The following is a 15,126-nucleotide window of genomic DNA, read 5'->3' as shown; positions in this document are numbered from 1 at the left end:
AAGAAGTCACATAAAATAGTGTGACGTAGGTCTACCTCATCCAATTGACAGAGTGAGAAGAAATAATGGGGAGCGTGTGTGGCGTTGACTGTGCGACAACGCACATGAGTTTGTGTGGAAGGTCAGCGTTGTACGTTGTGCCGCTCTCACAAACACAGGAGGCTGCGTGTCCATTGAACTACGAGGAGCAAAGCAGCTGATCACGTGTTCCAGTTGATTCCTGGTACCTGATTCCCGTTTGATGTGTCACACGACACAGAAACTGAATCCGGGCGTGGTTTTGCGATGCCCCAGTTGTGTGTGTTTTTGTTTTCAGACAGCATCATGCTGACTGAATTATCTTAAGAGCTATCAGATGGGACTGACGTGTACTTTGCATTCATGGACCACAGAGGATGAAGCATACCGACGTTGGTGACCTTTTCTAGAGTGCCACCACGAGTTTGACATTTATGGTTCTGAGTGAAATGTCTCAACAACGTTGTACTGGACGGATTGATGTGAAATTTTGTAGACGTCAAATAAACGGGATGAAGGAACAGAGCACTCTGTTCCTTTGGATCTTAATGGCGTCTCTCTGCTTTACACTGAGGTGGAGACTCCAACAATGACACTGAGCAGCTACTGACAAGCAGCACAAAACAATAAAGAAGGACATAGAGAATAAAAAGGAGCACGCCGAGTATATAAAAGTGGACTCTGTTTGGTATTTTTATGTTTATGTTCATTGTTACTTCCTGTAAAATTCAAAGAGCTCTGTTGCCACCTGCTGGAGAGATATGGCATGACTGAAGTTTGATCAGAAAACAGAAAATAAATGTTATTTTCCTTGACAGGTGAGAGGTAAACGAAGGCAATGGTATCCCGAACACAGAATTATTAAGTAAATTCTACATTTGTACATCAACACTGAAAATGAAACGCACATGCCAGCTATAGTGATTATTAAATAAAGTACTGGTCAATGCGAAAGACTTGTTAGACTGCTATAATCCAAATAATTGTCATACCAACAACACTGGATCAAATTAAGTGAAAATTGTCGCTCATAGCGACAATCCCACAGATACAAATCACCAAACTCTGCAGTTCTCCTCATATTTACAGGGCTTTTTTAGCATTTTTCAGTTCCCCGTTTTTAACCAATGAGACCTCAACACCTCACCTATGCTACCTACTCAACACCAAACACCAGACAAATACTGTCAGCAACTAGCTGGTGAACATAATGGAGCATTTAGCATCTACAGAGACAGATATTTCCCATTTACGAGGGGAGTAAATATTGTGCTGAGCAGGTTTAGTGTACATGTGGGTTTGTTTTACTGCTAAAAGCTGCATGCTGTGCCTGAAAACCACCCTTTGAAAACAGGGAGGATGAACCACTGGCGAGCCCGTAAGTAACCTGCTAAACAATGAGCTGAAACCCTCAGTAGCTTCATCACTACGACCGACCCCGTTCACTTTGTGACATTGTTTTCACATTGTCATTTCATACATGTATTTGTAAAATGATGATGTGCCCAAATATATGCCCATTCAGCAAATTATGTCTTATTTTGTATCTGTATTGCAAAGTCACCTGGGGTAGTTTTCTTAACCTGTAAGCAGTTGCTGCATTGTACTGCTTTTCCATAATCCCCCTTTTATAAAGGATCTGCAGGAGCAGACTGCATGTGGCAACCAGAAGATGTTAAAGGTCAAACCTGTCACAGTGTCAGCACTTTGAGAAGAATCCACTAACACTTCGCAGCCTTTATATGGTGGAGCTTCACCAGGTTAAAATCACGTGTCAGCTCATTTCAGCAGCATTGATGCGTCTTGCATTCTTTTGTTTGGGAAACGTCATTTTTCAGACTTCTGCTGAGTCTCTCGAAAAACCAATAGCCACATTAACCCTTTGTATTACACGAGAGAACCATGGAGCCCTTCAGGGACCCCCTGCGGACTCCGGGAATCCACTGAGAGTGAGTGATTTGGGGAATTGTTTGTTCCCTGTGATGCCACTAGATGTCCTAAAACCAAACACCAGCTATAGCTCCTATTTACAAGCAGAGTCAGTCTCCATCTGTGAGATCTTACCCCCCAGATGAATGGATAATAAGAGCCTACTGTTTCTGAATATTGGTCGTTCCCTCTGATTTAATGAGTGCTTATTGATGCCGCGGTGCTTCGAGGAAAAAAAGCAATCATGTGCTGAGATCCGTGCGTCATCGGGACCCCCGGCGGCGGCGGTGTGTACAGCTTCTCCGTCGAGTCTCAGAACCAGGAGGGAGCAGGTCGGTAAGTGCACGAAATAACGACCAACGATCAGCGCGTTAATTGAACCCATCAACCGCCTCAACCCGGGTGACCTCCGGTGTGACTGCGAGAGAGGAGAGGGAGCAGCGCCGCAGGTGATGCGCATATCTGCAGGTGCTCTGGCGCGGTCGTAAAACGGGAGTCCGGCGCGTGTCCGCTCACATTAAAGCGATGCCAGAGGTAACCAAGTACAATTTAGTGGATGACGCGCAGGATTTGAGGATCCCCATGCACAACGACGAGGTGTTTAAGCATGGGGTCTGCTTCGAGGCAAAGGTAAGGACCCTCTGCAACAGATACTTTCTGGGTTGCAGTACGGGAGCGGTGGGTTATTACCGTCTGTGTACGTTACAATGAGGGCTGTTCATGTCACTGCGACTGTAACAACAACCACTATACATGTTATTTCATAGGTTTATGTCCAGGGTGCTTGTTGACCGTTATAATATTTTACGTTTCTGTCCACTTTGCATTACTTTGAAAGGTTTGAGAATGAATCATTGTGTCTCACCTGCAAAGAGAAGTGCGTTGCTTTAACTTAACTAAAGATTGCTGACATCATTTGTTTCCGTTATATAATTTGTGGCACACTTTTGGTGAGTGTAGAAGAATCCTAGACACATTTAACATTTTATTTGGCTTATGGCACCCAGCAAAATGTAATGTAATTAATAATCAAGTAATCGTGTAGTCTACAAAATATCAGAAAACTAGAAAATGCCCATTTCATTAAGCCCAAGGTGATAGTATCAAGTGTTTTGTCTAAATTCCCAAAGTATTATATTTACTAGCAAGACAAGGAAAAGCACCAAATTCTTAATTGTAAGAAGCTGAAACTAACAAATACGTGATACACTTGATGGAAATTGATCAAAACTATTAATTTGATGTGGATTGACTATCCGACTAATCGTTGCAGCATGTAATGATTTCCTCACAGAGGAAAATTTCCCAAAATGTCTGAAAAAGCTGTCAAAACTACAATGGCAATCAACCACCTTACCCGCCCAGCACGCATTCATTCCCTCAAACTGTCAATCTTCAAACCTTTCTCTTACATTTTGCAGTACATTGGCAGTTTGGAGGTGGGCCGCCCCGGGAGCCGAATGGAGATAGTTGCTGCAATGAGGAGAATCAGAGTAAGAAACTTCCTCCTTGAACCAGACAGCTGAACTTGACTCCTGTGACAACAGCAGTCTTGACACATTAAGCATCAGTGATTGATGCGGGGGCATGAACATTTACTCTCTCTATCTAGAGACTCCTTACTCCCCTCAACATCCTCTTTACACACAAACCACTAGTCTGCGTAACTACACACTCGGCAGATTCAGTGGGTTGTCAGTAGCGGTTTAAATCACGGCACAATTCATAGGACCGCTCGAATGTTATGGGCTGAGGAGGCAGGTTTATATATGATACCGTCCACTCTCAAGGCCCTCTTTAGACCAGACAAGGCCACCGGAAACACTGCAAAGCCGTGTCATTTACACATCACTGCAGTGTTACAGAGAAGCACAGGGAGGAGAGGATTTAGCTGCTTGTCAGCTGTTGGATCTAATCTGAAGACCAAGTCACTGAGTCCATCGGAGGTCGACCACTTCGCCAGTTACACCCAGGAATCACTTAATCCTGATCCCTCGTGCACAGTGCAGTATAATGGCCATTTGATTGTATTGACAAAGATGTAGTGATGCTGTTTAAATGTCCACGCTTCACATATACTTCAGGAATCTCAACTATTTCTGAATTTTCCAATTTTTTCTCTTAATGCATTATTAAAGAGCTTTTGACAGCAGCTCAAATGGGGAAATAAAGTAGCCACACGATGCACAAGGTAATCTAAGGGCTGTTGAAAACCTCGATGGACAAAACTATGATAAAGGTCAGGGACCTTTTTCATCTGTCCCTAAACAAAATAATTTTAATGTAATGTTATCAATCTTTTATCTGAAGAAAAAATGCTTGGAAGTAAAATAATAATAATTGTCAGGAGAAAAACAAATGGAAGAAATGAAAATGCATTAAGACACAAATAAATAGATGCAAATACAGTAAACAGTGTGATATTAGACGTAGGCGAGATTAAAGACGATAGCATAAAAGCAAGTGTGTAAAAAGAGTCACCCGGGGTCACTTTGTGAGTGCCGTAATGGCACAGCAATTAAGAGCCTCTGCTTCTGGGTAGACGGACTCTGAATATTCAAAAGCTGACTCCTGTCCTTAAAGCCCTCACAGGGGCTTCGAGATAAGGCGAGAGGTGAGTTGACGCAACCTGTGGAGCATTAGTTATGCTTGAGGGCGGATGTGCATGAAAATGTATCTACATAAACACTTCATGTGCCCCACTTCATCTCCATCTGACAGCAGTGTGTGTGGAGATGGATGGTCCTCTCGTCCCAGTTAACATATGGTTGCTTTGGCCTGGATAACACATACACATTATGGGAGTTGTGTCCTTCACCTGAGCCTCTACAACAGAGGAAACCTCCCACACAACAATGAGACTGATGAACTAGATAAGAGCGTATGACAAGGAATGAGGGCCCATTGATTCTACTAATGAGATGCTTTTCTGCAGGATGTGACACAGGTCACACAGGCTTATAGATAAACTGCACCAGATTCATCAGGACTTAAATCCCCCAGATACGACTTGCTATGTTGGTCAAAACGATCCCTGTTCTTGACTTCCTGTGAGATTTTCCCTTTTTTTTCTAAAATGTCACCATAAGAGTGTGAGGACAGTTCCAATTCTGCTGAAAATAAAAGACAGTGTCAGATTTTTTATTTATTTTTTGACACAAACCCAAGAAAGGATGACAGAGAATATCCAAGTCTGTCATGCCGAGCGGTTCGTTCGCCGGAAAAATATTTTCACAGCAATTAATCAGCGGATGTTGGATATTGCATTTTCAAAGCAAGGCGCCTAATTTCACATAAATCCTGGTTGTTCTTAGATCTCTGGGTCCTGATATTTGGAGTCTGAGCCTGCAGTGTCGGCAGAGGGTACAGGCTCGAGCATTAATCACGGAGAGGGATGAAAGTGTCCCACACATGTCTGCCTCCCTCTGGGAAGTCTGACTTTGAAAGCTTAAACAGCTCCCAGAAACAGAAACTGACAGTGTTTACTCAATCTCACATTTACCCTAAGAGGAACATTGTCAAAAATATCTTGCTGTCTGCATGATCCATTCCCTCTGTTCAAACATTTAACTCATCTTGTGTAAAGGGCTCCATCTTAGCGGGCTCATGTGGTATTTAACGCTAGTCACACCTTGCATAATAATGCATTTGGTTTGAATTCATTTTAGAGTTAGCTTTTTTTCCACGCTTAAATGTCAATTTAAAAAAAATTTTCTTCACAGTATGAATTCAAACTGAAGAATATCAAGAAAAAGAAGGTCAACATTGTCGTATCTAATGATTTTGTCAAAGTGATTCTGCGCAAAAAGAGGAAGGTTAGTCCTTCAACTTTATTTAAATTACATCCTTTTTGTCTTTTCGCCACTTTTTGTCAGCCCACATGTGTCTTTGTGTTGTAACAGAGAAAAGGATGGTCATGGGATGATAATTCCATCTTAGTCACACAGGATCCCATCTACAGGTAGGTATTACATTTTTTTTTAAAGACACCAAAAAACCTGGCAGCAAGTAAACAACCTGATGAACAATCGTGTATCGCATTCCTTTAACAGGATCTTCTACGTCTCACATGATGCCCAAGACTTGAAGATCTTCAGTTACATAGCGAGGGAAGGACAGAGCAACATTTTCCGCTGCAATGTGTTCAAGTCAAAGAGGAAAGTAAGTCTGCTCAAAAGATAAGTCTATGATTTTCTTTATTTTTCTTACTGCCAACCACACGTGTCACTCGCCACCCGATCCGTGCACAGTGCATGTGCAGACAGAGATGGTAAAGAATGAGGATGGCTCACTAGTCAGCTCTGGGGGGGGGGACATTGCTGCGTCCGAAATTATTGATGGAAGAAGATTGTGTTTTTTAAAGAGTTTTTTTCTTCCTAGATTTATCAATTAAAGTTATTTTTCAGTCATGACTGACTGTCAAACATAATAAAAGAAAGATTTATGACATTTATGACATCTGTATATGCATTTGTTCATGTTTAACCTGAGCCCAACTAGACATCAATGATAGCAATCATATCACATCCATACAGGGTTAGCCGCATACAGCTGTTAAAAAATGCCTTAATATTTACCACACAGACACAAGAGGGGGGTTAGCAATCTTCTCATCCAACTTGCGGCCAAAAAACGTAAGCATGTTTCCCAAAAGAGAGCAACAGGTCATGCTGGGGAGGCTGAAAAGTATCAAGAGACGACAAACGCATTGTTGGTTTTGGAATTTATGTAAATGTTGGTATTTTAAGATGCCGAGCTTTGTCCTCCCAGTAATCACTGCCTGCCTATCAAATTATTTAGTTTTCAGCTCCATGCTTTTCACACAGATTCTAATGATGATATTATGCCTTTGTCTCTGTAATATATTGTCCTGTTTGCCCTCACATATGGAAAATCTGAGTCAGACCCCATGTGTGCGTTGAGCTAAAATGCTTATGAATCTTCACATATCTGCATATAAAGCGGGGACATTTTATTCATCCATGATAAAGACAGAGCATCAGTGAGGTTGACTCCCATCCCTTCACCATGGATACCAGTCTGACAGTGACTTAGTGAAGCTGAATACTAATCATCCTGGTAGGAAGAGAAAAGAAGAGGGGCTATTTCTGCGGTTTTGAGACATTTTCACCACCGCTGAACGAACACACCCACCACAACGCCAGGGACACGGCGAGTGGTGCTGGACTATCTCCCCGGGGCCGCGGAGCCTAATCTTGGTGTTGCAGACCAAGCATGTGTGCTGAGTAGGAGGAGATGGACCAGCTGATAAGAGGAGATTTGATTTATTTTCATCACGGGCATGTTACGGCCCGACAGGGCTGAGACGTCAGTGCACCAACAGAGCCTTTCTGTGTTTGGCCTTGGGAGGGCTCCTAGTTTAACCTGACCATTAAAAAAACTAAATGAAATCAATGGAGCAAAAGGAAATTCATAAATCATTTTCATCACTTTATTCCTGTGTTGCTTTTCTTTTCTTGTTGCTATTTCACTAGATTGAACTGCTTTCAGGCTTGAGTTACCTTGACATATTGACTGAATGCCTCGAGGCGGGATCATCCTCCAGAGGCGGATGACAATACATTCATCGCAACTCTCGCTTCTGCCACTATTCAATATAGAAAACACAAAAACTCATATTCAGTGAGATTGTGAAAGGACACGGACTGCATATTACAGCTTTAGAAGTGCTGCCCTCTCAAAGGTCACATTGAATGTACTTGCCCGTGTGCCTCATTTAAGGCAGTACAACAAATATAATTCAATCATTAAAGTAGTTCCTGATTTATTGGCTGTTAACTGACCAATCAATTAAGCTCTACAACACAAGTTAAACAAGCCATACCTCGATAAACATAAATAAAAATACAGTGAGGGAATAGCAATACATTTTGATGGGAAACGTAACTATTGTGTAATTTAAAGTAAGAGTTTACTAATTTTTTCAACTGTCCCTGATTGATGACCTGATGATGCTGACACACCTGCTGAGCTTGTAGCAATAACAACAAACTCATTCTTCACTCCCTCTGCATTCAAAGTCACTCGCCTCTGAAATAGACCAATCCATCACCATGCCAGAAGGATGTATGCAAAGCAGATAGACAAGGACAATCTGCTCCTAATATCTTCTGATTAAAATGTGGTCTGGATCTCCCCTCCTCTTTCCCTCCGTCATCATTTTTCACCTGCCATTCTGCCGCCACATTCCCCATTTCTTCCTGCTACTATTTTTCACATTTCTTCTCTGAACGTGTGCATCTATCCATTTCCTGTGCAGCTCTTCTGGCATCTCGTTTTCTCCCCTGCTGTGCCCGTTCATTTTTGCATCCTCCCTTCCTGTGCTCCTGCTGCTGCTTCCCCCGCCCCTGCTCTCAACACCCCAACACACTTTTTCCTCTGTGTCCTCGCTTTGCAGTCGCAGGCCATGAGGATCGTTCGGACGGTGGGGCAGGCGTTCGATGTGTGTCACCAGCTGACCCAGCAGCAGAAAAGTGATGACCAGGAGGATGAGGAGGGGAAGGCGGAGGAATCGGAGGCAGTGCCAGGTGACACACACACACACACACACACACACACACACACACACCCTCCTTCTCTGTCTTTCTCCTTCTTGTTCTCCTTCTGTCACACGTACAAACACAATCACTTTTCATCTCACACAGCAACACACAAACTCCAAAGGCCTTCTCTTCGTCCCTATCTCTTGCTTTCTCTCCATCACAAACTAAAACCCTGAGCGTCTACAGAAACATGCAGTGGAAACTGAGCACACCTCCAGAAAAAATGTCATTATCCACCAATACTGATCCTTTTTTTTCCCCACCAGCTTGCCCTGCTGCAGCTGTGTTTTGGTGTGTCGGGGCCATCCATTGATCAAAGACCTTGCTTGTGTGTGGGTTTCTGCCCGTTCTGTGCCTGCTGCTGTGGCTGTCGCTGCCTCTAGATAGGTTGCAAACTACAGAGCCAGTCAAAGAAAGAGCCGTATGCAAGTTCTCCTTTATATGTTTCTCCCATCTGCAGCAAAGAAGAGGTGTGCATTGTCAGAAGAGACCGACCTTGAAGCCACTACAGAGGAGAGCATTGAGTGCTTTTCTTCATCCGACCTGGAGAAGAGCAATGAGAAGGTAGAGGACAGTCCTTTCAAATCATTCCAGTGTTGCTCATACAAAACCACTCCATTGTAAACACGGGAGCTTTTTTAATTTTTCTTTTTTTAAAGCGATGAAAACCACCCTGCAATGTCTAATTTATGGATCCTTATGTCTCTACTCTGTGTGACAGAGCAGCTAAAATACACGGCTGCAACAAAGTTATTACCAATTATCACTATTAAGCTCCCATTCATATTCTAAATTAATCAATGAATCGTTAAGTCTAGACTGTGGAAGAAGATAGTAAAAGATGCCCTTTGTAATTTCCCAAAATATAACTTTTCAAAATCGCTTTTTTTGTGCGACCAACAGTCCACAAACCAAAGTCTTCCATTTATCATCATAAAACAAATACTATACCATACAATTCTAAACAAAACAGCAACAACTATCCAATATGTAAAATACTAAATAACTGGAGTTTCCCTTTAAATGATCAATCAATTACATGTCTGTCAATTAAATAATTAATCGACTAATTGTTTCAACTGTAAAGTCCTGAAGCCCCCTCTTCCACCCAGACATGACACAAACAAGTGTATACATCCGTCTCTTTGTCCCTGCTGCATTTACATATATTCATTCCTTCAGAGGAAACATCTGAGTATAAACAGGATGTATTTTGGCAGCGCATATCATCCAATATTCTGGTACATTTTGATCTATAAAGTCAGAAATGTCCCGGTAATAAATAATTCTGAGAAGTTTGCAGCTCACAGAGGGTCATGATGAATGTTTGGCATCGAGTTGTATGAGGAGGAGCAGACGCCACGAGGGATGTACAGAGAGCAACGGTGTCTTCAAGGCTTGTTTGTGAAGAAATGCTCCACGAAGCTCTTCAATATTGATGTTTGGTTTATTAATTGAAAGATAGCAAGGCTTTCTAGCATCGCTCTGCTAACCCTGAGATGTTGAACAAGCAGCTATCTGCTCTCTGATAACCGTCTACTCATTGTCAGTCTCTGTGGCGCTTTATAGTTTTGTGTTGGAGGTTTGAATTGATATTACAATTAATTAAATGGTTACCTGAGAACAATAAAACATGCTTTATTGTTTAATTAAATAAATAACAAAGCTATAATAGAATTCTGCTACAATCAAACAGCAGTATTTCATGTCAAGATCTGTGTGTAATCTGAAGGTCAAGTGTCCATCACAGTCGAGCATTAATGAGTGAGTCCACCATATTGTATATCTCCCATCTCCGAAATAACAGAGATATGTTGTGTTCTTCAGGGATGCTCTTCTCACAGCAGCATAATTGTGTCGTAATACCTGTCCAGGCAGCAGCTCATCCAGTCAGTCTGTAGATCTATTTACAGATTCAATCCCCATGAACACATCATCTTCGCAATTAGATTAAATTATGCTACTCTATACCAGAGATTAATTTGACATGATGAGAGCAAAATGACTGACTTGTCATGCTTGTGTTGTAGATCCTCAATCAAAGTGCCCGGCTCTTAAACTGTAACTCTCAACAATTAGAACTCAACTTAAAGCTGCCGTAATCAATATATTTATATTAACAAAGGATCAAGTGACAACCTGCATGTGAAAGGAGTCACTTATAAATAATACAAAAACGACTCTACACACCTCGAATCAGACACTGTTCGCGGCTTGCTGGTGAACATAGTGGAGCATTTAGCATCTAAAGAGAAAGATGTTTTCACCGGGAGTATCAAGACCAAAACAGAGATAAAATTAAATAAATAATAAGTTAATATTGTAGATGAATAAAATATGTGACATATCACATGTTCCCACTGGCCTTCTGTCTCCAGCAGAAATGATTTAAAGGTCTGAAACAACTGTAAATGTCACTGTATAATATACTGGAATATTCTAATCAAGTAAAACATCCATTTAAAGATATTTTACTCAAGTACAAGTCAAATGACAAAAAAATGTATTCAAGTAAAAGTAAAACAGTAGGTCTGTTCAAACGTATGCTATTACGAGTAAACGTTACTGCTATAATGTTACACCTTTAAAAGTTATGGGGGGGGGGGGGCGATATAATATAGGATTTGTATTAAAGAAGGCAATTATGCGACATAATAGAGTGCATTAACATTTAATCTTACATCGCACCACAGAGCCCTTAATTGCTTTAGTCCACAGAAACATGGCAGCCTGTGCACACAAGTGATTATCAATTATACAACCGCCGTCCTCAGCGTGGCCTTAACCAGCAAAGAGACAAAGCTCAGACAATAAAGAAGTATGCACAACAATAAATAACTATGCGCACTACAGCGGGTGCCAAAAGAAATAATGGCCTCATAAATTAAACAATCGTACAATTCATGCGGACAACAGCGAAGTGAAACATCACCACGCCAAACGCGTTACACACGCACACACAACCACGTTGCCTAGCAACGTTGATGTTCTCCTCTGGAGGGCTTCAGTCATGTTTTATATATCTATGGATACCAATATTACAGCGAGTTAGCAGTGCTCACCTGTGTGAAAGAGAGAAGTCCTCCTCAATCTGCTTCAACTCCTCTGCTCCTTCTTTCTATATCCACAATATATCCGATCCACTTGGTCTCTGTGTCCCATTAGGCTTCTTCTTCTTGTTTCTATCATTAGGCTACATCCAGTCTTTTTTTTCTTTTTATTCTTCTTCTTCTTCTTGTCTCTATCATCAGGCTACATCCAGTCTTTTTCTTCTTCTTCTTCTTCTTCTTCTTCTTCTTCTTCTTCTTCTTCTTCTTCTTCTTCTTCTTCTTCTTCTTCTTCTTCTTCTTCTTCTTCTTCTTCTTCTTGTCTCTGTCATTAGGCTACATCCAGTCTTCTTCTTCTTCTTCTTCTTCTTCTTCTTCTTCTTCTTTTGTTACGTCCATATACAGTCTATATGGTTACATTATGACTTTATGACAGTTTCCTAATTAAAAGACACTATGAATAATTCATCTGCTGCAGTTGCAGATGTACCTAATGTTTTCCATTCCATTGGTTTTTATTTAGACAAAAATAAATTAGGCCTACTAACGTGTTTTTAAATACTCAGAAAGTGGCCTACAAGTATAGTAGCCTCCACAAAAAGAGTGTGTTCCAGTACCAAGAGTTCATTTGATTCGTTACTTCATCCCCTGGCTGTCCGCCCCTCAAAACCAAAGACCACGCTCTTATTCCTGTTCAAGATTTCCACAGTTCAAGTGGAAATCTATGACAAAAGCAGACAGCAATATAAATCACCAGCAGCCTTAAAAGAGAAACCACAGTGTGTATATTGTAAATACAACTCATCCTTCATGTCGACTGTATTTAAACAACTTGACATGCTGGATATAGCATGAATCTATCTGCAGCTCTCTCCTTTAAGTATACATAAAGAACGAAGAAACCACATTTTTGAGCTGTTGGAGGTTATTTTTGGAAAGATGTTATAAATTAATTCAGGTAGGTTTTAATGATCCATCACAGGATGTCTTCTGGAAGGCCTTGAACATCAAGTAGTAATGGTGATATCTCATTCGTGGATTTTTCCATCAGAATGACAAGAGACTTGTCTTCACTGCCTCTTCCCCCCAAGGAGCTCAGACCGGCAGAGAGAGAGAGAGAGAGAGAGGCTGTCAGCTTTAAACACAATTCTTTAGATGTGTTGCTATCCACACAAGCGTGTCATGATGTTTCCACTGTTACTTCATTGCTTTGGATTGTTGGCTATCTTACCCTACACTTAACTGTTCTTTTCTTCCCATACAGCCCAACCACTGCCATATATACTCCTACTATTGTTTTGTGTTCACTTTATTTGACGTTGCAATATGCAAAATTCTTGTTTTTTCTGCCACTGGAGGTACAAAAAACTCCGTAGAAATCAAGTTCTGGACTGCAATGCCTATTTTTGTATTTCTCAGGATGAGTCGTATTCTTGTGCGTGTTTGATCACGGAAAAGAAAACATCACAGTTAAATTCTTGATGCCATTAGAGGTAGAACCAAATTCACTGTCATCCGTGTTAGGTGTCTGGTGACCCGTCTCTCCTGCTGGGCTCCCCCATCCTTGGGGCCTCTGTGTCGGGTCAGTCGGCAGAAGCAGCCCCCTGCTCTGCAGAGCGCCAGGTCCAGCTCCTCCAGAAACAACTGCAGCAGCAGGAACAACAGGCACTGGCAGCTTCAGAGCAGGTACTGATGGCAATTATTGTATCCTGTGGTACCACACCTGGGACCATATATACACACACATTATTGTTCCTCCTGAGGAGGACGTACATGTGTGTAAATTTGTTGGCATTTCAGGTTATTACATTCTCACCTCTTTCATTCCTCTAAACACATCAATTGAAATATGACCGAGTCGTGGTTTCATGGCCTTTGACGATTTGAGTTTTAGAGTTTGCAGCTTACATTGAACAAATCTCATTGACAGATGTTGATTCATAATGCTGATGTGTTGGCTTCAGCCTGCCTCCTTAAATATGAAATAAAAAGGCTTTTTCTTTAAGTCATTACTAAAGAGTGAAACTTATGACCTGGCAAACTCCAAGAGCAAGCGGCCTCTTACTGGTGTGTGTGTGTGTGTGTGTGTGTTGGCCTGTGCAGGTCCATGTCCTCCAGGAGCAGCTGTCGGTGGAGGTGTGTGCGCGGACTGAAACCCAGGCCAGAGTGCAGAGACTGCTGCAGCAGAACACAGACCTGCTGCAACACATTTCCCTTCTGGTCAAACAGATCCAGGAACTGGAGCTTAAAGCTGCTGGCCAATTAACATCTAGTGAGTGGAAATCTGCTTTCTTTCTCATTTAGAGTTTTATTTTGTTTGGTTGCCACAAATCATCATCTATTTCCTTGTTTTATTATCTAAAAATATAATAATTACATGTCATTTAGCTGACGCTTTTATCCAAAGCGACTTACAATAAGTAATCATATAATCGTGTTTTTCTTTCCCCATCATCACTTTCTTGGTGTGCCTCCTTGCTGTCGTTAGGGCTTCTTTTCCCACTTCTGGCATGTGATTAATTATCCCACGGCAGCCCTCTCAGAGGATTTAGTAATGCTCTCTGCTACGTGTAGTTATGATTTATCAAATGCTGTCAACATAAACGTCATAACTCTCACATATAATCTCTTTGTCTCTTCTCATGTCTCGTATCTCGGTGTTTTGTTTCATCTTGGACATCATTTGTCTCTGTCCTCAGTGGGCTCCCAGGACAGTCTTCTGGAGATCACTTTCCGCCCCAAGCCCCCCAGCTCTTCTTCATCTACGGGCCCTTTTGCAGCTCAATCCCAGGTCCAGATTAGAGACAGTCCCTGGGTCTCCGCCCTCCTTGGGCCCTGCTCTCCGGGCACCTGGGGCACCGACACCAGCCCTCTGGGGCTCAGCAGTGGAGTTCGGCTCGAGTGCTTCCGCTTCTCCTCCAGCGGGCTGGACATCCAGGAGCATGGCCAGGACACAGGGGAGACTCCCAGCGACGGAGCCCCGGATGAAATCTCGCCGCTAGGGGAGCAGGTCTTGGGAGCCCTGGAGCTGCTCCGGTTTAGGGAGTCGGGGATCGGATCGGAGTACGAATCAAATACAGATGAGAGCGATGACCGGGACAGCTGGGGTCAGGGTGAGGGAGTGGGGTCTGACAGCGCAGCGCGACTTTTAAACGTGCTGAACACAGAGTGTCTGCCGGACTGCTTAGGAGATGAGATGGCTGTGTAGCGGTGCCCTTGAAGCTGCACATTGCACCCATGCACCAGCCCAATGGGAAACAGCTAACATTATGAATGTGAAGGACTTCATGTATTGTGACGTCAGTAAACTGCATCGTCGACTGACTCACTCACCTCCTGTTTGGTTTTCCTGTGCACTGAGTTGAGGGAGATTTGATAATAGAAACAGAGATGCAGAAAGTACTGAATGGATCAATTTTATCCTATAATGTTTAAGGTTCCAACCCCCCCCCCCCCCCCCAAAAAAAAAGAAAAACAACCATGTGTACTTCTAGATAGGGATTTGGCCCAGTGCAGCCTTATTCAGAGAGTATAAACACTGTAGTGTTTCCCTGAAAACCTCTGCTGTC

General features: G+C 42.3%; 1 protein-coding gene across 1 annotated transcript; it reads left to right on the top strand.

The window, feature by feature from the left end:
• The first annotated feature begins 2,472 nt into the window (after positions 1-2,472).
• On the top strand, positions 2,473-14,765 carry LOC117746480 (carboxyl-terminal PDZ ligand of neuronal nitric oxide synthase protein-like). The gene is made up of 10 exons (XM_034555633.1): positions 2,473-2,577; positions 3,369-3,440; positions 5,670-5,762; positions 5,850-5,908; positions 6,000-6,108; positions 8,366-8,495; positions 8,971-9,074; positions 13,082-13,243; positions 13,661-13,829; positions 14,257-14,765. Exons 1-10 carry the CDS (start codon positions 2,473-2,475, stop codon positions 14,763-14,765), a joined length of 1,512 nt encoding a protein of 503 aa, XP_034411524.1.
• The last annotated feature ends 361 nt before the right edge of the window (positions 14,766-15,126 follow it).

This window comes from Cyclopterus lumpus, chromosome 17 (genome assembly GCF_009769545.1).
Source record: "Cyclopterus lumpus isolate fCycLum1 chromosome 17, fCycLum1.pri, whole genome shotgun sequence".
In the NCBI taxonomy this organism is placed as follows: domain Eukaryota; kingdom Metazoa; phylum Chordata; class Actinopteri; order Perciformes; family Cyclopteridae; genus Cyclopterus; species Cyclopterus lumpus.
The sequence above is the reverse complement of the archived record's forward strand: the minus strand, read 5'-3'. Positions and strand labels throughout refer to the sequence as shown.